Raw genomic sequence first — 26171 nt, 5'->3', positions numbered from 1 at the left:
CCAGTTTCATGCAACTTTTTTTTGTTTACCCATTATGATAAAGCATACAGTTTGGTCTTCTGGTTTTGTATTTCAGACTAATTTAAAGTTGCTCACATGGGCTGGTGTCTTCTGTTGCTTGATATGGAATGGATTTGCTCAGCAAGGTAAGTCACTTGATTCCATTGCAGTTGTTTAACGTTGATTTAAAACTGTATATATTTAGCAGTTATTTATGTCGATAAATATATCATTGTTAGACCAGTGCTGATGTCAATCATGTCTCATCTTAATAACCTATTTGTAGTTAGAACTTAGTTTACAAAGCCAGAATGAAACTAAAATTCGATTGTTGTTGGCACCTTTTTATAGATGAAGTGACTGATTTGTGTCCTTTGCTAGGTGGAAGTGACTGCATAAAAGCTAATGCAAAATCATGTGGTGAATGTATACAAGCAGGACCAAACTGTGGCTGGTGTAAAAAAACAGTAAGTGTTGCAAAATTCCTTTTATGGTTTGTTTTTTTCCCTTGGTTTCAAATTTTAGTAAATACTTTAAATGTGTAGAAATGTCTATTTTCATTAATAATAGTTTCCCATAGCTCTTTAATTTGTTACTTATTTGTACTGAAAAATTCAGATGCTATGACTTTCCTGATGTCCTGATTTGAGTATAATTGCTTTTCACAATGTGTTTACTTCTCCTTTTCTAAATCTTAAGTGTATACAGACCCTATGGGCTGCCTCATAGTTATTTAAAATCATTCCAGCATGGAATCTGTCTGGGTATGCTTAATTATATTCTTCCAGTCACATTGGGGTAAGAGGTAATTTTAGACAGATGTAGGTGGAGTAAGGGAAGAGGTTGAAGGTTTTTTCTTATAAAAGAAAGATGTTCAAATTTTAGTTTTCTGTTGGTAGACTTGGGGGGCAGGAGATTGCTATGGGTGGGTGGGTGGTTTGTTTCAGTATGAAACATAAAAAGACTGCTTTCTTATGTAATTAAAAATTAAATTCAGGAAATGCACAATTTAAGATTATCTTGCATTTTGTGACAATCAGTATGTGCTGAAGTGTCGTCTTCAGGTTAGAAACAGAAGAAAATGTTTTCTACGTCTCTTCTTCAGTTTGTTATTGAAAACTAGGAAAATTTCCTGGTTCTTGCTAGAAGATAATAATGTATATTTATTTCCATATAGTACCTACTTCCTATCCCCCAAACCAGCTTATAACCTTTAAACATTTAGTTAAACTGACTAACTTTAAAATTTGGCCTTGAGCTGTAAGATTCGTTGTAGGTCCTAGTCATCAAGAACTGACAGGCTTTAAGATATATTTATTTATATGCATATTGGGCGGGGGATCAGAATTGCCAAGTTTCTCAATTAGAAACACTATTTGCTTATATCTGAGATTAGAGCTTTTTTTTAGGTTTGAGGTGGTGGTAATTTGTTGTTCAGAACAAAGTTAACATAGTGGTTTTGCTTAGGGATCTTACTTTCAGATTGAATATCCCCAAAATAAGAGTTGTCTGCCTTTCCCCTGCTCTGTCAGCATATTGCCATTATTTTGTTGTGGAGTACCAAGGTACACTTACATAAGCTTTAATTAAAGCCTTTTTAAAAAAAAAAAAAGTTAAAAGGGAGGGTAGTTGCCCAGTAGGCTGTACAAATAGGCTCATGTTATTGACGACTCGGTGAAGATGAGAGCTTCTTCCATCTGCTGACACTGACTGGCTGATTTAAAAGGATGTCCTGCTTCTGTCAGAGGTGACATTGGGCATTTTTTTTCCTTTCATCTTGCTTACATCTTATACATAGATAAGTATAAGTAGGTGCAAACTCCTGGACTAAAAAGTAGTCACAGATGTATTTAGTACAATTTAACATAGTTCAGGACTGTGTGTTTTATTATTGAACTTTAAAAAAACAATTGAAAAAGTGTTATTTTGGTTAGATATAACAAATTGCAGATAGCTATAAACTTGATACTCTTGTCTGTGTTTTCTAGGACTTTTTGCAAGAAGGAGAACCAACGTCTGCCCGATGTGATGACTTGGCAGCACTAAAGAGTAAAGGCTGTCCAATGGAAGATATAGAAAATCCCAGAGGTAGCAAACAGGTGCTTGAAGATAGAGAAGTAACGAATCGTAAAATAGGTGCTGCAGAGAAGTTGGATCCAGAGGCCATTACACAGATCCAGCCACAAAAATTAGTACTGAAACTAAGAGTCGGTAAGGACAGTTTCATTCTAGTCTTTGGGTGATTTTTCTGTTACCACCACATCTGCATTTTTTGTTTTGAATGTGTAACCATTTTGTTACAGAAACTACTTCTGTTCAGATAACCCGAATGATAGCAGAGCCATTCAGGTCAGCTCCAGGTGTTTAGATACTCCAAGTACTGTTTGATTTTTATGAAAGGTTGGATTTTATCACTTGTTCCCAATAGAACTTAGGAGAAAATGGATTCAGCATGGATTGATGCATGTATTAGGAAGGTAAAATTGTTCTGTTTTGAGTATGTTGTAGTTGGTTTTCTACAGCGTGGCTTCTTAGAATGAAAGTGGAGGAGTGAGGAAGAACTTAAGTTATGAGAGCATTTCCTTTTCCTTGAAGTGCTGCTGTCATCTAAAGTCTGTGTGTCTGAACTGAATGGTTTTGTACTTAGGCAGCGAGATTTTGGATTGCTACGTAAAATACTTTACAGAGGCTAAAGATGTGGACACAGGACTGTAGTAATGAGAACAAAGTAATTGTGTACCATTTCGAGCCCCTAAAGAGAACTTCATTTCATTCATATGGGGGGTTGGGGGTGGGAATCAGGGCTAGTAGCTCATACAGTACTTGAGCATAATGGAGATTGTCCTTAAGGAGAGTTCCTAGGTACTGCAGACGTGTTCAACAGCTACCTTGTATTTACCTGGAATAAGAGCCTGTACTTGGGGTCAGCTGCCTGGTGGTGATTGCCTTAATAAATGCAAGATGATCTAAAGAAGCTTAGGGTGATGAGGAGAGTTCAGGAAAGGAATGAAAGTTATTTTGCAATTTTGCTATTGTCCCTGTTTGTTTCTAATGTGACCCTTTCAGCTTCAAACCAAGTTATTGTTCCTCTATGGATACAGGAGTTTCTTTATCGAAACATATGAGGGACCTGGCAACCAGAACCTAATTACCCAAAAGATTATTACTCTGTTTATAAGCACTTCTCTTGGTCATAGGCTCTCTGATGAGGGACTGTGTGCTGCAGAGGGGGATACTTGCTCTCTGTGCAGGCCCTTTTAAACGGTAGCTAAGGAAAATCTAAAGCTTTTAGGTTTTGGTTGTTGGGGGTTTTTTGCCCTTTTTTTTTTTCCCCCCTTTAAACTGTGCTGCATAGCTGTGTGATCCATATGCTATTTACTTTGCCCATCTAATGGTTTCCCCAGTTTGCTAATTTTGCTCATATTAAGTAAATGTTTGCTAATTATTAAGCAGACTTAAGCAGCAGCAATGTCACCATTTAACTTTAGTGACTGAGGGGAGTGGGGGAAGAAACTACTAATTCCATTCATTATTTCATATGTAATAGGCAAAAGAATACTTTTCCATTTTGTGGCAGCAGGGGGGGTTAATTCTTCTGCAGCGTCTTTCAACAGAGTGAGACTACATGCTTCTGTTGGCAAAACTCAGGGTCTGGGCTTGCAATTGCAACAAATAGTAACTGGCCGTTATCTCAAGGCCATTTCTGTGCTCTCGGCCTGTATTTAATGCAAAGTAACTTGAAATATTCCATGCAGAACTGATTTTTCTTATAAAACCTATTTAAACAATGTTTGGTTTTTTTGAAACCCTGAGAATTTTTGGAGTCATCTTGGATGCAAATAGATACTGAAAATTTGTACTATTAGACCTTATAGGAACCTTGTTAAAATTATTTAAAGTATGAAGATTTGGAATAGCAGCAACTGAGGGGGACTTGATTTTTGGCAGGCTAGTATTCTCTATGGGGAGATGAAATACCTTGGAAATATGAAGTTGGACATTTGAAAGAAATACTTGAATTTTTTTTACCATAGTTTTCATGTTAAGCATTCCAATTAACAGGAGAACAAAAGTCACTCACCTCTAGTTCAAAACCTGCATCAGTATTTCAAAGCCTTTCCTTAGGCATTTTCTTACCAGTGCAGTTGTGGAATTTCTCATGTTTACTATTTGTTGTTTAATCTCTGAAACAGGGGAACCGCAAACATTTTCATTAAAATTTAAGAGAGCTGAAGATTATCCCATTGACCTTTATTATCTTATGGACCTCTCCTATTCTATGAAAGATGATTTAGAGAATGTGAAAAGTCTCGGAACGGCTCTGATGTTAGAAATGGAAAAAATAACTTCAGACTTTCGAATTGGTAAGAAAGATTTGCCTATTTAAAAACAGAAAAATTTAAAAAATCAGGTTTCCTTCCTGATGTTTTTCACATGATTACATATGAAGAGTAATATTTTTTAAAATGAGCAGTATCATGGCAGATACTCTAATGCATAGAACCCAATGAGGAACATAAGAGTGCTTGATGGAGAAAGTTGAAGATAAACAAATATGAGAGCTATTTCTGGTGTCGGTTCACCTATAATGCATTTGCGTTCTGTTGTGTCGTAATATAAATAAGATGCTTCTGTTCTTCAACTTACAGGGTTTTTCGTGTTCTGTCTTAGGTTTTGGCTCTTTTGTTGAGAAAACTGTGATGCCATATATAAGTACAACACCGGCCAAACTCAGAAATCCTTGTACAGGTGACCAAAACTGTACAAGTCCATTTAGCTATAAAAATGTTCTCAGCCTTACCAGTGAAGGGAATAAATTCAATGAACTTGTGGGTAAACAGCACATTTCTGGGAATTTAGATTCTCCTGAAGGTGGATTTGATGCAATAATGCAGGTTGCTGTTTGTGGGGTAAGTGTGATTTAGTTTTCTTTACTGCTCTGTTAGATGAAATTGTTTGAATACAGCCTTAGTGTTTTATCGTGGCTGACATTTGAACATGCCATCTCATGCTAGCAAGACAAGATAGACTAGGTGTACTGCATGGATGCATGCCCTTGTCTTTTGGAGAGGCCTCTAGTGTGTGAATGAAACCAGGACATGTGAAGGTGCCGATTAGAAGGGCATGTTCACAGCAGATAGGTGCATTCCAAAGACAAAGTTTTTAAAGTCTGCTGGAAAAGAGAGTCAGGTTCTGCTCAAAAGTGTATGAAATCCTGAGTAAGCAACTATTCTCAAATTATTTCAAAGCTTTATATGCTTCTTGTAGTAGTTGTTTTAGAGTACTTCAGTGAATTGTAGCTTCCACTAGCTTCTTGGACAGAGGTAAATGGAAACTTGATTTTTGTTTATTTTTGAAGATCTGATCCGATCTCTGCATTCTTCTTTGTTACCTTAGTCTGACAGACCATTCTATGCACCTGAGCAACATGGACTCCCCCAAAAGTGATACCCAAGATTATTGCTTTGTTACCATATTATTTTTGCTGTTGATCAATGGAGTCGGGACTTTCTGAAACAATCTGGAGTCTTATTTAAAAGTGCAGTGTTAATCATAAGCCTTCAGGGGTTTTTGTTGTTGTTTGTTTGTTTGTTTTGGTGGTAACTGGTATTTACGTGAGACTTTTATATGGTCCTCTCTCCTTAAATTAACTAGGGCTTCAACTTGATGGAATAATTTAAAAAAAAAAAAAGGAAAGGGCAAGTTACAGAATTAGGCTGTGCAGTTGTGGGCCAGGATGCTTGTGGGACGGTGAAAAAGGGCAGTCCTCTGGCCAGCACTGTGCTGGGTACGAGTCTGGGCTGGATTGGTAAAGCCTGATACTTCTTCAGAGCCTAACGCCGGGCGAGTTGTAATCTTCCAGTTCCAGACTGCAGCAGTGCTGTTACCCTCTAATGTTGTTCCTGTGCCTGGGCTGCGTGGTAGTGACATAGAAGTGGACTCGGCATTGAGGAGCTGGACTGATGTGCCCGATTTCTAAAACCCTGTCGCTCTTCAGCTACTCTAGTGAGAACTGAACAGACCAAAGTACACCTCAGAAAGAATGATTCTTGCCTTTGGTGAAGAACCTGCAGCAGATGTTTCGGAGCAGACATTTAATTAAGTGCAAGTGCTCGTAAGGTTTGAGTGAATTACATGATTTTCCAGGGTGACGCTTTTGCAGTATGGCTTCCCCTAAGGCTGTCTACTTTTTCATGCATTTATCTCTCAAGTGTTGGTCCCCAATGCTATAAAATAAACATGTGCAAAATACCAAAAATCCATTTGTTTATTTCCCAAGGAACAAATCGGCTGGAGAAATGTTACAAGACTGTTAGTGTTTTCCACGGATGCTGGATTTCACTTTGCAGGAGATGGTAAACTTGGTGGAATTGTTTTACCAAATGATGGGAAATGTCATCTGGAAAATAATATGTACACTATGAGCCACTATTACGTAAGTCTTTACATCATCTTCTAGGGAAATAAATACTTTGTGATGCTTAAGCTCTAAAAAACCTCATTAGGTCATCTGGTATGGTTTCAGACCACTACCTCTCGTGAACTTTACCCATTTACCTCTGTATTACATCAAATTACTTTAGCTCAACTAAAGCAAATGTGCAAGAATTTATCCAGTCTTAATTGGAAAATGTCAAGAAATTACAACTTTCACAATATAATTTGTGGTGTTAGATTTTAGCCTTTTTAATAATTAATAATCCTGTATGTCCCCTGGCAAACTGTGGTGGCTCTGTCCCATTATTTTATCATTTTGCTAGTCTTTGTGTTCAGAAGTAGTTTGCTACTGTAAAAAATACTGTAAAATAGGGAGACCCTTGGGCGTTTTTTTTAAGACTGCTTGAAATCTTCTGATGCAAAGTTTATCATAAAAGTATGCTTAACAACATTGCCTTCATGGTTTATTGATAGGTAGATCAGACAAAAGGTGAAAAGGAAAACATTTGCTGGATGGGGTAAACACAATAAGCTTCACAAAGTTTGTGTGTTCATACATTCCTAAAGTTAAGTGAATATTATTCAATAAAAATGTAAAATTAGTTCGGTTTTATTTCATCGTTTCTTTATAAAACAGTGCAAAAGGTAGTGGTTTTCACTAAGTCACATGGAAAACTACTCAAGGTAATTTTCTGAGAACGTTGAGATTAAGGATTTAACCTGGAGACTCTAAATGGCAGGGAATATGGTAACGTTACTGTGATGAAGCAGCTGTCTTCATGGGCTGTATGTGTGTTTGTTTTCAGAGTTGTTGTGCTTTAGAACTGCGACATAAGCTGGCTAGTTAGAAGTCGTATGTATGTTTCGAAAGGTGATTTGTATTTATGATGTCAAAGTCTTTCTGATTGTTTTCTAGCAATGTGTCCCAAATTTGAATTGCATTTTATGCTTGATTTTTGTAGGATTACCCCTCTATTGCTCATCTGGTACAGAAGCTTAGTGAGAACAATATTCAGACAATCTTTGCTGTTACTGAAGAATTTCAGGCAGTTTATAAGGTAAAGATAAGTAACACCTATTTCGGGTCTCTACTTTTTTCCCCTCAAGCACTAAAACTGACTCAGATTTGCTCTGAAAACGTTGAAATGGCTTAATTTGAGATTAAAATAATTACAGGAGTAAGTGATCATGGAAGTAATATTTTGCTACTCACGTTTTTATTATTAAGCTTTTTTAACTTGTTCAGATCAATACCGAGTATGTGTGTAATGTCCAAGGAGAAAGTGCCCCTCCTCCTTACCCCTGTTTATAGGTAGGGGGGAGTGGAGAACGTATTTGCAGTTCTAGTTTTTTGCAAACATTTTTACAGCAAAATAGCTAAGAAGGGTGTGGACACTGAATCAAGAGACACACTTATGAAAAAACATGTTTTGTCCTTTGTGGACTATTTATATTCCTGATGTTTAAAAATTAAGTAAACTGCTGGATGTGATTGTGAAATAGGAGATGACTGTGTAAAGGAGATGCATGTTTTTCCTTATTTTAAGCCAACAAGGTGGTTTTGGGTTGGTTTGTTTTTTTTTAAAAAAAACTATATTAAAATTCTACATTTTTTCTTTTTCATGGGAAATCGTCTTTTGTCTGCCTGAGGTGTGGCTCATTTTTAAGATCTTGAAAGTGTATTGTGTGTGGCCAACTTGTAGAACAGAAGGTCTTAGTATTCTGTTACCAAATTTAACATGAAAAGACAAAGGAGAAGAAAAGGCTGGATATTTGATTCTATTAGTAGTGCTGTGTATAACCTCAAAAATCATGACAATTGCTGGCAACACTGTAGGCTTGTTTTTTGAAATTGGCCTGATCTTGACTAGTTAATCCACTAGAGCATTTTATCACTATACAGGTATTTATAGTACAAATTATACTTTGTTTGTTAGTCAAACTGTAATTTTCCTTCTACTTTTGTAAATATTGAAAGGAATTGAAAAATCTGATACCAAAATCAGCAGTGGGAACATTGTCTTCAAACTCCAGCAATGTGATTCAGCTGATCATTGATGCATACAATGTAAGTTTATTTGGGTTGTGTTAATTTTTCTTGCTTTTAAGTTGTTCTGAGTTTTTCTGGCAGATACTCCAAGGTGGATTTTTTTTTTTCCCCTACAAAATAGGAAGTTAGTATGTGAAACAATAAATGTGCTGCCATTGCAGTAAACTGCTTTAGGCATTCAGCCACTCTGGCCATAAGAGGTTAGATAACTAGAAAGATACACTCTTACAACAACTTAAAGCAACATTACAGTGAAAAAGTTATCATCCATGTTCTACCTCTTAAAGATAAAATCTGCAACCAAAACCACACTGTTTCTTCAGCACTCTCAGTTCGTGCCTTCCTTTGGAAGAGAAAAGGACCATTTTGCAACCTCTTGACCCCAGAGAAAATGTCTACATCAGCCTCAGGGACTCCTGGGTTTGCCCCCAAAATACTTTCTTCATAGCAGTGTGGTGTAAAGGAGTCCCGTTTCTCCTTTGGAGTACGTGGGGCAAACCAGTGCCTCCAGCCCTGCGTAACAGGTTCAGCCATGAGGAGGGGGTCACCACGGCATGGCTGTGGCAGCCCTGGGCTGGTGTTTCTTGGCGCATTGGAATGTACATAATTCCAGTGTGCCCATGGGGTTGGGGCTTGGACTGTGCATAGTTGTATAACGTCTTTTCTTCAGCAAAATGGTTACACAACTCAGTTCAAAGTTAGCTAATAATTATTGGTTTAGTCCCTTTCTTCAGAGGTTATCCTGGAAAACAGTAAGCTACCAAAAGGAGTGACAATCAGTTATAAGTCTTTCTGCAAGAATGGGGTGAATGACACACAAGAAGATGGAAGGAAATGTTCTAACATTTCAATTGGAGATGAGGTAACTTATACTATATGTGCTGCTACTCAAATATAAAATTCAATTAAAGTGTCCAACACTCAATTTTGGTTTTTTGTGGGTTTTTTAATGGCACAGACAAACTCCTTTTAATAATGTGGCATTCGTTTATTTGTCTTCGCAGGTTAAATTTGAGATTAATGTAACAGCTAATGAATGTCCAAAGAAAGGGCAAAATGAAACAATTAAAATCAAACCACTGGGATTCACTGAAGAAGTGGAAATTAATCTGCAGTTCATCTGTGAATGTCAGTGTCAGAGTGAAGGAGAACCTAATAGTCCAGCCTGCCATGAAGGAAATGGAACATTTGAATGTGGTGCATGCAGGTAAATAAATAGACATTTTATTTATTTTTGCAAAACAGAAATATGCACAAGACTTTTGTTTCCTTAATTAGAGTTTACTAGGTTTTACTGGGTTTGGTTTTGTGGTTGTTTGGTTTTTTTTTAAAAGAAAGGACAAAAATTACTGTTACAGACCTGTTTCTTGTAGGATATTTTGACATACTGCCTTGCCTCTGCAAATAATCCCTATGCTGGAATTCATAGTACTGATCATTAGATTGGCGATATTGTACAAGTCAGAGTTCAGATTTGGCCTTGAGTCAGTACTTTAAGGGATATGTGTCTTACCGCTTTTTCTGTTTGTTTATTTAATTTTAAGGTCCATGTAATATGGCAAAATTGTGGATTTATGGGACAAAATGTATGGGATTACTTTGTGATGGTTTTACAAGTATTGATACTGATCTAATTATATCCCTCTAACGTGAGGTCTGTTGATTTCGAGAAATTCGAAGGCTTCCCAGTTTTTTGGTAGGAGCTCCTACCCAGGTTGGCACCAACTGTTTCATAGCAGGAAAGAGTAAAAAGTCGTGAAAGAACCGCCTTTTATTTTGGATGACATCCCAGTCTCTCCATCCTGCTTTATTTCTAACCTTTTGGGGTCTTGTTACTATGTTTCTTCTAATTGCATATATCTATACATCTTTCAGACTATATGTAATTATTTTGTATACTTATGCCTTTGAAATGTCCATTATTGCCCATCACAGCGATTAGATTACACATGTATTTCTCATTACACATTTGAAAATTAAGTAAAATGATACTGGATTTTCTGGAATTACACACAATGAAAGCAGAGCAAAATCTTAAGAGTTTCAGTGGAGACTGGTTGAAGACCAACCTAGTAAGTCAAGGTTTAAGCCTTTCTCCCCCACCCCCAACAAACCTACAGCATGAAAACTGTTTCTTCTTGGAAACCCTTGAGACAAGAATGTTAAGAGCAGAATGGAATTAACAAAATCCAGGACTCTGAAAAACAGTATTGGTTCCTGCTCAGTGAACTGTAGCTGAAATAAAATGTAGAATTCCTCATGGTTTAATATATGACTTATTAAAAATAAAGCAAAAGATACTGACTTCACTCTTGGAGCACTTTTGGTGTAGGATGGAATATCATCTGCCTGGTGAAGTTGGTGGTAGTTAAGGGGTACTGAGGTGTGGCCCTCTGATGGCTTAGTATTCTGCAAGGTGAGGAATAAGCCACTTTATCTGGTATTTACAGTCTATTGCTCTATTTTGCAGTCAGTTTTTGGTGTTCCCTTTAAATAAGACCAGATTTTCCTGTCTTTGTGTAGAAAGATTTCTTAAATTTTTTATCACTGTCACTGGAATGCCCATAGCTTCATGCAGGGGACAACAGACGTGTGGGGAAGAACAGCCTTTTGCTTTTGCAGCAGCAGCATCTCTGATGCCCCACAACAGTTTGTCAGTCATGGCTGGGAACAAGAGCAACCTCCATTTGTTCATCGATTATTTTAACCTTGATAATGAGAAGTGCTGACCCCTGAAGATCTCAGCTCAGTACCTGAAGATCATCTACTGTCCTGCCTAGTTGCTGTTCATGGGAAATCTTATCATTGACAGATGACAGTGGCTATAGTGAACAGTCGCTGTCACTTAAAAATAATTACTGTTCTGTCACGTGAGGGAGGGATTAATAGTGGTTATGTGGCAATTTAGTTATAGGTGGTGACACATAGTTTCTCACCTGGAGCGAGTAATCAGCATAGGAGCAACTTAGTCCAATTTGTTCCATTGGCTTAAAGAACAGCTAGGTAGATGTCAACTGGAAATCTCATTTGAAGTTTAACTCTGAATATTCTGTGAGAGAATAATCACTTTTACTCCTGTTCTTTGTGTTATTTTTGTAGTCTTTTTATTGTCTGACTTTAAGTTTACGTTTTCAGTCATGTTTTTACCTTGCAGGTGTAATGAAGGACGTATTGGAAGACTATGTGAATGTAGTACAGATGAAGTAAATAGTGAGGATATGGATGCTTACTGTAGGAGAGAGAACAGTACAGAAATATGCAGTAACAATGGAGAATGCATTTGTGGACAATGTGTATGCAAGAAAAGAGAAAACACCAATGAAGTGTATTCTGGCAAATACTGTGAATGTGATAACTTCAACTGTGATCGATCAAATGGTTTGATTTGTGGAGGTGAGAAACTGCTTCAGAGTTCTCTGCAGGCAAAACTGGCCAGGAGTTTGCAAGTCTGTCAACTCTGCCCTGTAGAGTAGTGATACTTAGCTTGCAGATCATAGCCACGTGATAAGAGATGAGAATATCCCCAGGTTTAGTGACTGAAAACACTTGTGTATTAATGAAACAGCTCTCTGTGATCATGAACATAGGGTGTGTTAATACACGTTTCACCTTCCTTGAATCACAGCTCCAAGAAGGTTGTAAAGTGAACTTGACTTTTGCTGTTTATTTCAGAATTGGCCTCAGGTATTATAGTAAAGAATGCTGAGACAACTGGCCTGAGATTGTAATGTTATCCTGGCTCAGTGTAACCACTGCGTCAATAAAAAGAGATAATGACCCCAGCTTACTTGTAATAGTGAGTGCTTGAGTCAGTGCTTGACAGGATACCAGTGAGATGCTATCTTGAGACTATTCTGAAAGGTAAGTGAAGATTAGCATGTGCAAGATCCAGAAAAACACCTTAAGTGCTTGAAACAAGACGCTGATGGCAGTTAATTCGTGAAGTCAAAAGCAATTTAGAAAATCCTTCGGCAGCCACTGTCTAAATTATTTTGCTGCATATATTTTTGTCCTATAACTTCCCTAGGCTGCTTTGCACATGGAAGTACCTGATAAGAGTGTAGCTACTACCTCAATTTTGACTGTGATACAAAAATAAAACTGAGGCCACTAAGCCGTAGCTGAATTACGAGTTCATCTGTCTGATTTGCTCAGAATACACTATAGCTCACCAGCTCCACGAAGCATAGGAGCAATGGTGATGGTACAGAATATATGGTGACAGATAAGTATTGACTTAAGCACTTTATTCTCAATGAAGAAGGAGGAGTAGCCAAAGTTCTTTCTATTTCATCCAAATCACTGTTCTGGGAGTACAGGTTATCTTGTTTCCTGTGTAGGGAGTGTAAGGAGCATGGAGTTGGATTGGGTGGGTGAGGTCAGAAGTACAGCAGCTGAACGGTGGTGTTCTAGGGAGCCAAAGGTGTTTCATTCTTCTGTGCTGTGAAGCCTGTTAGTGCATTCCTCACCTTTTTTAGATCCTGCTTTATAAATTTGCATGGTGATGGATATGAAGCCAGGAGTGATCAATGCATCTGTATACATATGGAATTGTGAACTGAAGCAGTGCTGTAAAGCTCTCCACCCAGGAGATATGGCATCACATTACACTGTTCTTGATCGGCTTTCCCTGGTCTTGTTGTTTTGTTTATGAAGGGAAATCCAAATGTAGAATAGGAAAAGGAGAAATGCCTGTAAGTAGTTTTTCAAGGAGCTAAAATTAATTTTGTGGCTCTTAATTCATTAGTGTCTTCATTACCTCTCCACCAGGGTATTCTTTTGCCTGTGTCTATCCCGAGATGGTGAACATGTATTTCTTACTGTCATAAATTTTATGGTTTATGTTAGACTTCATTTCCTTGAAATTTTTTTTTTTTTCAATGCACAGGAAACGGTATCTGCAAATGCAGAGTGTGTGAGTGTTTCCCCAACTTCACCGGCAGTGCGTGCGATTGTTCTTTGGATACTTCACCGTGTATGGCATCTAATGGGCAGATCTGCAATGGGCGGGGGACCTGCGAATGTGGCACCTGTAACTGCACAGATCCCAAATTCCAAGGCCCCACCTGTGAAATGTGTCAGACTTGCCTCGGAGTCTGTGCAGAGCACAAGTAAGTACTTAGAAAACCAAGTCCCGGCTTCTCTGCATTTGAGTTTGTGATATCTACGTGTGCAGAATTCTTAAAACGAGGCTTTTGGCACTGATTTATTCTACCCTGAAATGTGAGGACATCATGTCTTATCACTTTAGACAGTTAAAGTTACTGGGTGAGAATCAGTAATTACAATCAAAACATTATTAATACAGTATTTCGATTGCTTCTAGCAAGGCTAATTATTTCTTAAAATCTTTCACTGCTATTTTTTGTTAGGCGTAGAAATATGTGTAGTATGTTAAATCTGTTTTAACCATTCAGATTGACATGGACAGGTTACAGCTTTCCCCCTATTTCACGCATGATTATCGACAGCCAACCTTCTGCAGACTGGAGGGAACATAGGTCTGTAGTGTGACAGGCTATAAAGTCCCATCACCATGACCTTTTGAAATTAATATGCGTATACCGTGCAATTTCCAGAATAGTTAAAACTTCTGTGTGGGCCAGTGAAATTTTCATCCTTGCCTCTGGAAGTCCAGGTTTTTAGAAACCAAGCATTTTCTGCATGGAAACTTTGAAATAAAGTTGTAATTAGTGACTGGGGTGATTCCTGGCTTTGTGCAGCTGACTTTAAGGTTTTCTGTCAGTGCAGTCTGTTTAGTAGTCACAGAATGGTTTGGGTTGGAAGAGACCTCAAAGACCATCTAGTTCCCACCCCCTGCCATGGGCAGGGACACCTCCCACTAGACCAGGTTGCTCCAAGCCCCATCCAACCTGGCCTTGGACACTGCCAGGGAGGGGGCAGCCACAGCTTCTCTGGGCAACCTGTGACAATGCCTCACCGCCCTCACAGTTAAGAAGTTCTTCCTAATATCTGATCTAAATCTCCCCTCTTTCAGTTTGAAACTGTTACCCCTCATCCTATCACTACACTCTCCGATAGAGAGTCCTTGCCCATCTGTCCTGTAGGCCGCCTACAAGGTCTCCCCAGAGCCTTCTCTTCTCCAGGCTGGACAACCCCAGCTCTCTCAGCCTGTCCTCATAGGGGAGGTGATCCAGCCCCCAGTCACCTTCGTGGACCTCCTCTGGACCTGCTCAAGCAGGTTCATGTCTGTCTTGTGTACTTTCTAGTATAAAAATCCTACTCAGTCTACTTTTTTCAGTGAGTTATTCAGAGTAATATCCTGCTGTAAAGCTTGTCACTCTGTTCTTTTTAACCTATCTCTCAATTACTGTTTCACTGTAAATACTCTGTTCATACACTGTCTTCTCTGAGAGTATTCATTTTCCATGTGGAGGTGTTGAAAAAGTTTTAGCCGTATTTCCTTTTATGTATTTATGGGGTTTTTTGTTTTGTTTTGGTTTTTTCTGTCCTCAAAGCGTGTGGGTCATCCAGGGAAAGAGGAATTTAATAAAGGGGGCATCTGTTAATCACAAAGTACATAAATGTTCTGGCTGGTAAAAAGCAATGTCTTGCTTTATTTTTTCCTGCCCTCTGTGGCAAAAGGATTGTGTTTTTTGGTGGGTTTTCCCCACATTTTCTCCTTTACATTTCTTTAGATTAAATGCTAGCAATCTCTTGTGAACATATTAAAAGCATTGCTTCTGGTTTGTACTTCCGCAGGGACTGCGTTCAATGCCGAGCTTTTGATAAGGGAGAAAAGAAGGAAACATGTTCTCAGGAATGTATGCATTTCAACATGACACGGGTAGAAAGTCGAGACAAGCTGCCACAGCCCGGACAGCCCGATCCATTGTCTCATTGCAAAGAGAAGGATGTTGATGACTGCTGGTTCTACTTCACGTATTCTGTCAACTCAAATGGTGAAGCCAATGTCCACGTGGTAGAGACCCCAGGTATGAACACGATGTTGCCTGCTCTCCCTTTGTTGTTAATTCAAACAGTTGTTGTGTACTATGCAGTAGCTCTGGGTGATTTCAGTTAGATGCATTCAGAAATAGGTACCTGTTCCCTGAGTGAGAGTTGTGGATGTCTGGAACTTGAGTGGCTTTAGAAAAACGTACGTATCTCTAGATGTAATTTTTTCAAACCTTTAGGCTGACAGAACCAGGTTTTGGTTTTTTTTTTAAAGTCAAATCAGATACGTAGATTCGTTAAAGCATTTCATGTTTCTACGTGACACACTTAGCAGGCTTGTTTTAGCTGTCCTGTAGCAAGTCCTACATATCTAAATTTTGATAAATGTTTTTTGACCAGAATTGTACTACAGGTTACAAACAATGGTGTCGGTGGGGTTTTATTGCTTTTTTTAATTTTCCTTGTCTTAATAATATGGGACCAGTCTCACACAGAAAAACAACATGACAAAATTGTGTACTGTGCTGCAAACTGCTTAGATTATTTCATGCTGAGAGGCTTTGCGTTTACTTAACTGAGGGGCCTTCAAGAATAGATCTGAAAAGCCTTTTGCTTAGTTAATGCTTAATAGTCAACCATTCTTGGTTTTGTTTAATCTGCTGATACAAGAAAGAGAACAATTCTATAGCTCGATCAGCAATTTACTATTTATTTAACAAGAGTATTGTTAGTTGGAATCACTGGATGATGCATCTAAGAGTGCAAAAATCCTGGTTTTGTACGTTAGCAGTGTGTGGTCTCCTGATTTAAAAAAAAAATAAAATAAAATACAAAATGCCCACCTTTCAACAAATTTCAACAGTTGTGTATTGGAAGCTTTCATGCAGTATTCTACTCGAGGAGTTTTCAGAATGGATCATTTGGGTGATCATCACTTAATACACATCAGTGGTTAGTGGCTCCTAGAAATAAATACCAGTTCCATCCAGGAGGTTTTAAATTCTCTAAAAATGTAATCCAAAGCATAGAGGAGGACCTCGAGCCCTGTCTTCCTTTAGGACAAGTTAACACATGCCCTACACTTCGGGGTCTGACCTTTTCTTCATGGATAAACTTCGGTTGCCTTAGTTAAGAGCTGTATCCAGCTGTCCTGCACTGGGAGGCAGCTTAATTTCATGCCATACAAGTGTTGAAGGAACAAGCTCTGTTCAGTAGAGCTGTATTTGGTGGAGCAGACACTTGTTCCTGTTCCTTACTGGTTCCCAAGGAGTTTCTGTTGTGTCCATTCCTTCTTCCCTCACTCCTGCAGAGGCAGCTGCCAAGATTAGGAGTCCACAGTTTGGGGGGAAGCAGTGTTCCCATTGGCAGCACAGCAGTTGCATTTATTTGCTTCTGACTCTATCAGTCGGTGCATTGAGCTCTGTAAAAGCCCTTGTTCAGTTTATGATCGTTGAGAATTTTACATTAAGAGCTGGGGTTTATTTTGGAGGATTATTATTTCTATGTCAATCACCTTAAATCATTTTGCATCTGTATTACTCTTTTCAAACACGTAATTTACTTACTTTGAAAGTAATCCAAAGAGGATATGCTTTTTAAAAAAAAAAAAAAAAAATTACTTCAGCAGAGATCGACTCCCAAGATGAGGAAATATCCTAAAAGAATAGATCTTTCTTGGAAGCAAAGTTGCTACTTACCTGTCTATGTATTAGCTACTAACAGTAACAGCCATCTGAGGTAAACTGAGGAACACCCTTTTTCTGTAGCGCTGTTGATAAGAGTGTGTGGGGACTGTTTTGCTAATCTGCATTTGTACTCGAGCTGGTTTGTCCTTCCAGCACCACCTTTGACTCGCTCTTGCATGTTTAAAATACAATTGCTAGTTATTTTACTCTAATACTCGAGATGAAGAGCTTAAGGGGATAGCAGAGTGTAGACTTGGTCATCAGGACATGAATTGTTCCATTGCTAAGAATAAACACAAATTAGAAGGTTAAAAATAAGATGGACTTTTACAGGAGGTACCCATTCCAAAACTTCTATTATTTGAAAGGAAAATAGTATTGGCATATCTCTAATATTCAAAATACTGGCTTCAGTACAACATAAAATTTTAAAAGCATCTGGACGTGCATCACCTTGTCCATTTTGTAAAATCATGCTTCCCTTGCTTTCATCCTTAGAATGCCCCAGTGGTCCTGACATCATTCCCATCGTAGCTGGTGTGGTTGCTGGAATTGTTCTTATTGGACTTGCATTATTATTGATCTGGAAACTACTAATGATCATTCATGACAGAAGAGAATTTGCTAAATTTGAAAAGGAAAAGATGAATGCCAAGTGGGATACGGTAAGTCAAGAGGCTTTTATCTGTATAAAAGCTATAGTAGTTGAGGAAGAAGGAAAGATTTTTGTACACATGCCTTAAATGTTTCAGATTGTATTCCTGCCTTTTGGCCTATGGAGGAGCAAATATCCTTATTTCAAGCTGACTTTAAAACACGTTGTCTGTTACCACTAGCAAAAAACCGAAAAACAACAAAAAAAACCCAACACCAAACACCCAGCCCTCTTTGAGAAGAACCTGTCTCTCTTTCTTTAGAGAACCTCTACCTCTTGGATTAGAAAAGCAAGTAGTAACTTCAGCTGAAATACAATTTCAGAGAGAAAATGTGGTGGTGACAGAATAGTTCAGCTTTGCAGTTCTATCACGCTTTACAACATATTATTAAAATGTTTATTTAGAAGATGAGTCACTTTTGTCTAAAATTAAGAAGAAAATTTTATGCCTGTGAAAGAGATCTTGTAAATACTCACGCAGGTTTAGTTGGGAGAGTTCAGTAAATGCTCACAAAATCGTGGCTGGTGCTGGTTTGTTGAAATCTCCCAGCCCCTGGTCAACAGAAGAGTGTGGAAGAAAAACAAGCCTGTGGTCTGTGGGCTTGCATAGGCTGTGGGGTCGCTGCCTCTGGGAAATTCTAGGAATTTTCTAATCAAAAACCCTTCACTACAGTTTTGGAGAAGTTAACACTCATATGTGCTTGATAAGAAAATACTTTTAAAAAAATCTCCTAGGAAGTCTTTTGTTTTTATTTAAGAAAATTAATTAATTCTATGCTGGAAAAAAAGACTAACACTTTTCTTTATAGCTAGCATGATAATTTTTGTGGTGGTAGTTGAGAATGTTGCTTTTCTTTTTTTTCCCTGTTAAATTATTCGACATTGACCGTTTCTTTTACTTCAGCAAGAAAATCCAATATACAAGAGCCCTATTAACAATTTCAAGAATCCAAACTATGGACGTAAAGCTGGTCTCTAAGTCTCAGTTTGTATCTTCTTTCATTTTCTTCCTTATTTTTTTTTCCCCTTTGCATGTCACTTCAAATTCACTGTGTGTCACAGTCAGTTAATCACAGTTTGAGTCTTGCTCAGTTTATCTACTAGCTGCTTTGATTCTGGAGTTGTAAAGAATGCAGCTTGAAAATTCTTAACTTGTTTTGACAGCGAGATTGCTTACTTACTAATACCACCAGTACTGGCTTAAACTATTCTACAAGTGATTTTTTTTTTTTTTTTTTTTTTTGGTGGAAAAATCTGTGCATGTATAATAGATCAGCTGTTAGGACTGAAGAAGCTCTTTGGATTGTGGAGAGACACAGCATTCAGGGGAGGGGCTCTCTTCTGTTTTTTCAAATCAGCAGTCAGTTTGCTTGAAGTTGGTATGTTTGTAAAGCTACTTTAGATACTCCTCAGATATCCCAGCCTATAAATATCACTGTTTTCATTAGAATAACTCTGGGAACATTCAGAGTAGCCTTACAGATTTTTCTCTTTTTTCCAACTGCTTTGGCTTATTAACCTAGTATAGAACTAGTCTGTACTTAGTGTGAAATGCATATACTCTACTGATTTTTATAATTAAATATGCATCTTATTTTTTCCATCCTTATTACTGGCAATTGAAACTGGCAGTATCCTGGTCCTTGTAGCCCAGCCAGCTTGGGGTTCTCCATAGAAAAAAGCATTAATATGAGGGGAGGAAACATTCCTGTCCTCTCTGGATGCATTTTGCCCCAGTTTCTTAGTCCCTCCGAGGTGCTGCCTGAACACCTCGGTTCGGTTTGAACGTGCTGACTTCCATTCTCTTCGCACGCAGCACACAAGGACAAACAGCAGTGCTCAGAAGAGCAAGTCAGTAAAGCAGAAGTGGTGGATAGATACCTTCTGTAGACTTCGAGGGTTTGCTTCCTTGAATGCCTTAACTGTTCTCCTCCTTCCCTGGGATCACCAGCTGCTGGGGAAGGAATGAGAAGGGGAGGATGAGATGGGGAATGGATGGCAGAAGAGCATTGAGAAATAAGAAGTACAGAGATCAGAGTAGAGGGAGGGGGATGAGGAAGTCAGGAAGGCCACACGTCCTTTTAAATATCTAAGGGTTTTTTTCAGGAGCCAGGGGAAGGGAAGGATCTGTATCTCTCATTTTATTCTGTCTGCTGTCTCCCTTTTTCAGTCTTGCACTCAAAAGATTTTTGTAAAGGAAAAATGAGGGGAGAAAGCAGGAGTTGAGAGTGTTTAAGCTCTTACCTGTCCTCACTGTGACGAGAATTCCCAACACTTTGTATAGCATTCTGAGCCCTTCCTTGTTGAAATGTCCTTTCCTCTTTGCAGTCGTTTCACTTTCCAGTGTGTCCAAAATTGATGGTAAAAATGTTCATTTTGCTTGCCACACCAACCACATTCACCTCCTTTCCATTTTTCTTCTCAGAGTCAATTATTCGGGGGAGGAAATGGAGTCTTGTTCCTTTTTAACATTCTACTTAATCCATCTGGTTAAGTCTCTGTTACCTTCTCTTCTGCTATTCACTTAATTGTGTACTTTCTGTTGCATGCAGGACAAGCATCTGACAAACCGTACGGTGTGTAACTTCCATTCTGTGCTCTCGTTCTCTGCTCCATGACTCCTTCAGGATCTAATGTCCTTAGTGCTGCATTTTCTCATCAAAATGTACTTCTTGTAGAAAGCTTTCCTCTTGTGTAAATGGAGGGATTGACTTCTGCCTTTTTGTTTCACACTCTGCAAAGATTAGAAGTATGAAAGAGTGTGGCTTTTTAAACAGGAGTTTTTAATCACTTTGGTATTCATAGGTACACCAGAACTTTGGGGAGAGAGGGAGGTGCCTTTAGCTTTATTGCTACAAAAAAGGAGGAGATTAGTATTGGCAGAATAGGTGACCCACAGGAAGTAAAAGAAGAAAATCCTCCTTTCCCCTGTAACTCAGATTTTCTGGGGTTTTTGAATTGTTGAAGTAACCTTTCAGTTAAGTGAAGAAAGAGTTGTCTTGTCTTGCCACAGCAAGAAAGTCCCCTGAAATCCCATTACAAGAAGATCCCACTGCAGAAAGTTCCCTCCAGGTGTACAGGCATACACTCGAATTACCTGCGTGCAGTTTGTGTGACCCTTCCCCCTCGTCCGCAGCACTCGTCCACACCCATGGGCTTGGTTACTGCAGCGCCACGAAGCTTGTCATGGACTGGGTGCCCAAATACTTCACCAGTCCTGGTCCGTGATGTTGTGAATGGCTTGTCGCCACGGTGTCCTTGCAGCCAGTGCTCAAACCGAGTCCAGTCTGTCCTCGGCCTGCAGCATAGCTACTGCCTTCATGTCCTTTCCCCACCATCGGGCCTTGCTGTCCTCGCTGCCCACCTGGTTTAGACCTGTGCCTATAGAAGAGTTTAGTGGACAGCAGGCTGGCGCCTTCCTCCACTTGTCTGGGCGTGGTGGGCGACGCTCTTGACCTTGGCCTTTGCTTCAGCCTCTGATGCAGCTGCGTCCCATAGTTACAGGTTGACAAATGACTCGTTTTACATTACTGTAAAATAATGATGGATGTTAATGAGAGCTGAAAAGAGTAAGGACCACCTCTTGAATAACGTATGTGGATGAAATTAAATGTTCTAGAGTGCAGTTTCTTGCAGTGACTTAGGACTTAAACCCACTATAAAGGTAGCTTAAGTGACTGTTGAAACAGTGAGTCTGTGGAGAAAAAAAGGAATAAGAAGGTTAATCAAACAGCCTGTATAATAGGTTTATCTTTATGCAACACTAGACTGACCTGTCACCCTCTGAAAGCCCAGTCTAGTTGAAGATGAGTACTGTTGCTAGAATATAGCTCTTTATTCTCTGCTGAAGGAACTTTAAAAAATACCTCCAACTTTATTTTAATGTATTTCACTCGATCTTGTGTGTAGTTTGTTGATTTTTATTTTGGTTTAAGTGTGCATGCTGTTTTCATTTGTAGGGGCATGTGGCAAATGTTTTCCCTAACTTTGCATGCTTAAACCAGTGTATGCTCTGCAGTGGTGTAAGGAAAACAGGTTTATTTAAAACCAGCAGTGTTTGTCTAAGACTGCAGGTTTGGAATACCATGTTTTAGTGACCAATTAAAAATCTGGAATGCCGCTAATCTCTACAAGTCCATACCATGTGCCAGCTGTGAGGGGCCCTAAGGGAGGTGAGAGTCATGTTGGACTAGTGGACATTCATTTACTCCTTCCATGTCAGTTTTGATGATAAGCCGTCCATGGGAGACCTCGCCGAGCCAGGGCTGAGGCACGGTGGTTGAGTGTGGCTGGAAGGGCCAGGGCTGTCGCTGCCTGTGTGACAGAGGGTAGCAGGGAAGGAACTGCAAACCCGTGGGGTGCCTGTGTGGTAGTCACGGGCAGTTGAGCCTCAAGAGCCGTTTAGCTGATCAGGCGTCAGGTTGGGTTAAGCTGAATAGTTCTGTGTGTTCACTAAATCCCCATTATTTGTAACGAGAACCAAGACACTCGGCTAAGGAGGGGACACACCTGGTTAAGTGCCTTATTCAGCAACCTAAGCCCCACTATGTGCTTCTGAGAGTCCTTGGGAACGTGAAGTGCAAGTACAAGGGAAGACAGTTCAACGTTTCGATTTCTTTTGTAAATAGGGCTTTTGCTAAACAAAGAGCATGTAACTTTCAAATTCTGGTTTCTCTTAGAACCATTATAGGAAAAAATTTACAATCTTATGCAAATTCCATTTTAAACCTCATTCCAAGCTCAAATTACTTGTATGAGCAGCACCGTGCAAATTTCCAAGTTTTAATCCTAACCTTTAGACCAATTCCTACACTATGGGAAAGAAGTTATCTCTCTTTTACAAACAAGACAATGTAAACATACACCTTCCTCTATGCTCTGGGGTCGTCTGTTTTGTAGAATGTCGAAGGCTCAAAGCACAGTATAACCAGTATTACGTAATGCCTTGCCATTGAAAAGCTGTGCAGTATCTTCTAGTCTGTATATGCTACAGCCATTTAAGCTTGCAGACTTTCTCTGTGTCATAAAATTTGCTGATTTATATTTATATTTTTAAGAATTCTCCATTAAAACTTGTCAAGGAAACAAACAATGGACATTGCCAAGAACTTTGAGGGATTAAATCCTGCATCTATGGATGTTTTTCCAGTTTCATTTAAATCTTACTATTTTAAAGCTTTTTATTAAAAATATTGAGGGGCTGTCATTTTGCATTGGTTACTTGTTCTGGCTGAGAACTAGCCACAACACTGTACTTGCATGATTAACAAAAAAAAAAAAGTCTTAACTCCCCATCTCATTCCAAACTAGTAGCTGATACACTTTTAGAAGAAGGGTCTGTTGCTGTTACTGTGTATTTGTGGACACTTAGTTCCTCCTTCACCTCAAGCCAGATGACATTGACTCAGATCTTGAGAAGAGTGAACTGAGAACCATGACTTCCAGTGTCCAGCAGTCCGGGTTCTGGCTGGACTCGAGAGGCTAGGCTGGAGTCTGTCAGGTCTAGGTGGGACTGGATGTGCCTCGTTGCTCTTTGCATGGAGAGCAGAAGCTGGCCTCAAGGGTAAACACCCTTTTTCTGTGAAAGGAACCATGACAGAAAGGCAGTACGCCAGCTAAATGGTCTTCTTTAGCAGCAGCTGCTGTCATTGGGGGAGGCCAGCAACTTGCCCAGTACCAGGTCTTGCAAACCGAAGGCAACAAACTCCCCAGGAATTGTGATAGGAAAATTTCACACGCGGTTGGTTTCTTGCTTGCCTTGTCACCTTTTGGCACATCCTGCAGCATTCCCAGTTGATTTTCCAGTCTGAAAAAAACAAACACACCTGGGTTTTGTGTCTCTAGGGGGAGGATTTCCTTTAATTGACTGTGGGGAAAAATTGTTTCACCTGCGTTATTTTAAATGCTGTGTAATTTAATAGAGTCGAATTGAACTAATATGGTTACGTAGGTGATCTCAGACTGGGGGGAACTTCAGAGGGAGAGTGGATCCCTTACTGCTGATGAAGGCCGGACGCGGTTGTGGCTAGAACTGCGCTTAGGCTGACATCTGCACAGTAGCCCTTGCTCCCATTAAGATTTATTGATTAATTTTGAGTTTAAGATGTTCATCTTAGGTATGCAAGGATGCCATAATTGGAGTAAGACTTACAGAGATAAAAGGAAACCTGATAACAAGGAAGCTTAAAATAAGCTTAATTTAGAGATTTTCAGATCTCAGAGAGAGAGATGTAAGCAGTTGTCCTGTTTATTACAGCATTTGCACCCATACAGAAGTTTCTTAGTTTTAACTGTGCGTTTTGCACATGTGGGGGTTGGGGGGACCTGCAGGAATAAAATGAGAATGACAAGTACTGAATGTTCAATATAGATATTGAATGTGTATTTGCAAAATACAAGCCTTCCCACTTTGTTTCTAGAATTAAGTTGTAAGATGTTAAGATTCGCTTTAGTGTTAAGATAAGCTATTTAAATGTGTATGACAGCAGAATGTGGTCTGTGGTCAGTCATGGTTTCGAACAATGTTGTCTACAATTCTGTTCTTTAAAAAAATGTTGTGGGCTGCGGCCCCTGCGTTGAGGCTCAGCCCTGAGATGACCACACAAGGTTCAGCTGCTTGGAAGGAAATCTGTGGTGTGAACCGAACAGGATCGTGCCCTAACCCTTTGCTTTGTTAGCTGAGCATGCCTTGTTCAAGTTGCTAGAGGGAAAACTAGTTTGACTTAAGCTGTTTGTGTGTACAAACAAAACATTAATGGGTAACTTCTTAAGCTAATTTCTTAGTCTGATTTTTACACTTCTCACAAACACAGTGCTTTTTCATCTCTTTAAATGTTAATATAAATATTTTTCTTTTTTCTAGGGTGAAAATCCTATTTACAAGAGTGCAGTGACAACTGTGGTCAATCCTAAATATGAGGGAAAATGAACACTGCTTGTATAACTTCACAACACTGTACGCAGCATAGCGATTTTTGTAGTCACAGTAAGATAGATTTAGGGCAAACTGCAGTGATTTTACTAATTCATTACATATAGGTTTGTTTTCCTGTGCAGGTTTTGAAAATGTACCATATGTAATTTTTTTTTTTTTTTTTTTTTTGCAAATAAAATTAATCAGTGCCAGAGGTCTGACAAACAAAACTTGAGGTGGTGTAGCCTAGTCAGCTGAGGTCACATGGTGCCTTTTTGACCTTTTCCACTCCCATGCTGTGAATCTGGGTCTTCTGCAGGGTGCGATACTGCTGCGGCACAACTGGGAGGGAGACGGTTAAAGCAATCAGCGTGAGGGCTCTGCCCAGCCATTTAGTATTAAACTTTCTAGCCTTACAGGGAAATCAGGGCTTGAGTTCGCAGGTATAATTAAACTCATGTAGCATGGAGCCAGTGGTTCATTGGTCTTCTACTTGCTAGACGTACGATTAAGTATATGGTAAGTTGAGTGAGTTGGAAGCGAGCAGTGTAACAGATGGAAAGGTGTGTGCATACTTGTTTTTAAGTTGCTTCCTGCCAGGTTATGGTTAAGATGAAAGGGCCTGAGAAGAATGTTAAGAATGAAAAAATAGCTTTAAAACATGTGCCATTACTGAAAAAGTTGCTGACTGTAACTTGCTTAGTTTTTCTTTGTAAATTCAAGCCCTGGGCAGCAGTATCGTGAAGTACCTTACCAAGACATCCTCCAAACACAAGGGCCTTACGTCATACTGTGTCTTTGTTCTGTAATCTGTCGTTGGTTTAAAGCCTGGTGCTTTGTCACCCTTCTAATCTTTTTAATGTATTTGGTTGCGATTCTTTTTGTAATATTTTTGTATCAACGCAAGCTTTTTTTTTCTTTTTTGAGCAGTCTTAGCTGTAAATTTGCCTTTACCCTGTAGCTAAGATTGCGTAGTTTGTCATGTGACGAGTCACACATCAGTCTTGACATGTGCCATGTATATTTGCCTTTGACCATTCAAACTGCATCATAGTCATATCCTTGTTTTAAGTGCCTTTTTATTTTAACAGATGTTCACTTTTTACAGTGCTATTACTGAAGTTATTTATTAAATAAAAGTACCTTAAAATACTTAAATCTCGTCTCTTTATCTTGTAGAAGTTAATACTGTTCAAAAAGCCTGAGAAGTCTGTCTGTTTGGGCAAGAGGTAATTGACATTGCAGTAATACCAAATATGTCCTTTAGATCAAATCTGAAAAAAGTTAAGCAGAATTGGTCTTGGGTAACAGATATTGGCTGATGTATAAAATGCACAAAGGCACCACAGCGCTCCATAACTGCTCCAACAAATGGGCTATTTGGTTAATATTTTCACAACACACGACAAATGAGAAAAATGAGTGCATTTTGTAGGAAAACAAAGTCTTCCAAATTTTTTAAGGGTATAATGTTCTAGATAGATTTGTAATTAAATACATTCCTACATTAAA

At 39.0% G+C, this 26171-nt stretch overlaps 1 protein-coding gene across 2 annotated transcripts; it reads left to right on the top strand.

Moving 5' to 3' along the window:
* Positions 1-381: 381 nt before the first annotated feature.
* On the top strand, positions 382-25817 carry ITGB1 (integrin subunit beta 1). 2 transcript variants are annotated; one of them, XM_086467206.1, is made up of 14 exons: positions 382-467; positions 1989-2211; positions 4194-4364; positions 4672-4910; positions 6281-6436; positions 7401-7496; positions 8417-8506; positions 9210-9350; positions 9493-9695; positions 11643-11881; positions 13377-13599; positions 15212-15444; positions 17590-17756; positions 24609-25817. In XM_086467206.1, exons 2-14 carry the CDS (start codon positions 2064-2066, stop codon positions 24672-24674), a joined length of 2172 nt encoding a protein of 723 aa, XP_086323332.1. In that variant the 5' UTR covers positions 382-467; positions 1989-2063; the 3' UTR covers positions 24675-25817. The 2 variants fall into 2 exon arrangements, with proteins under 2 accessions (XP_086323332.1, XP_086323333.1); XM_086467207.1 differs by lacking the exon at positions 24609-25817 and adding an exon at positions 18651-18725.
* Positions 25818-26171: the final 354 nt, after the last annotated feature.

Source organism: Leptosomus discolor, chromosome 6, assembly GCF_034619465.1.
Source record: "Leptosomus discolor isolate bLepDis1 chromosome 6, bLepDis1.hap2, whole genome shotgun sequence".
Classification (NCBI taxonomy): domain Eukaryota; kingdom Metazoa; phylum Chordata; class Aves; order Leptosomiformes; family Leptosomidae; genus Leptosomus; species Leptosomus discolor.
The sequence above is the reverse complement of the archived record's forward strand: the minus strand, read 5'-3'. Positions and strand labels throughout refer to the sequence as shown.

Coding starts and splice junctions, on each gene's coding strand:
- ITGB1 (XM_086467207.1), top strand. CDS start 2,064: ATGGAAGATATAGAAAATCCCAGAGGTAGCAAACAGGTGCTTGAAGAT. Junction 4,911..6,280: donor TGCAGGTTGCTGTTTGTGGG/GTAAGTGTGATT, acceptor TTATTTCCCAAG/GAACAAATCGGCTGGAGAAA. Junction 11,882..13,376: donor AAATGGTTTGATTTGTGGAG/GTGAGAAACTGC, acceptor TTCAATGCACAG/GAAACGGTATCTGCAAATGC.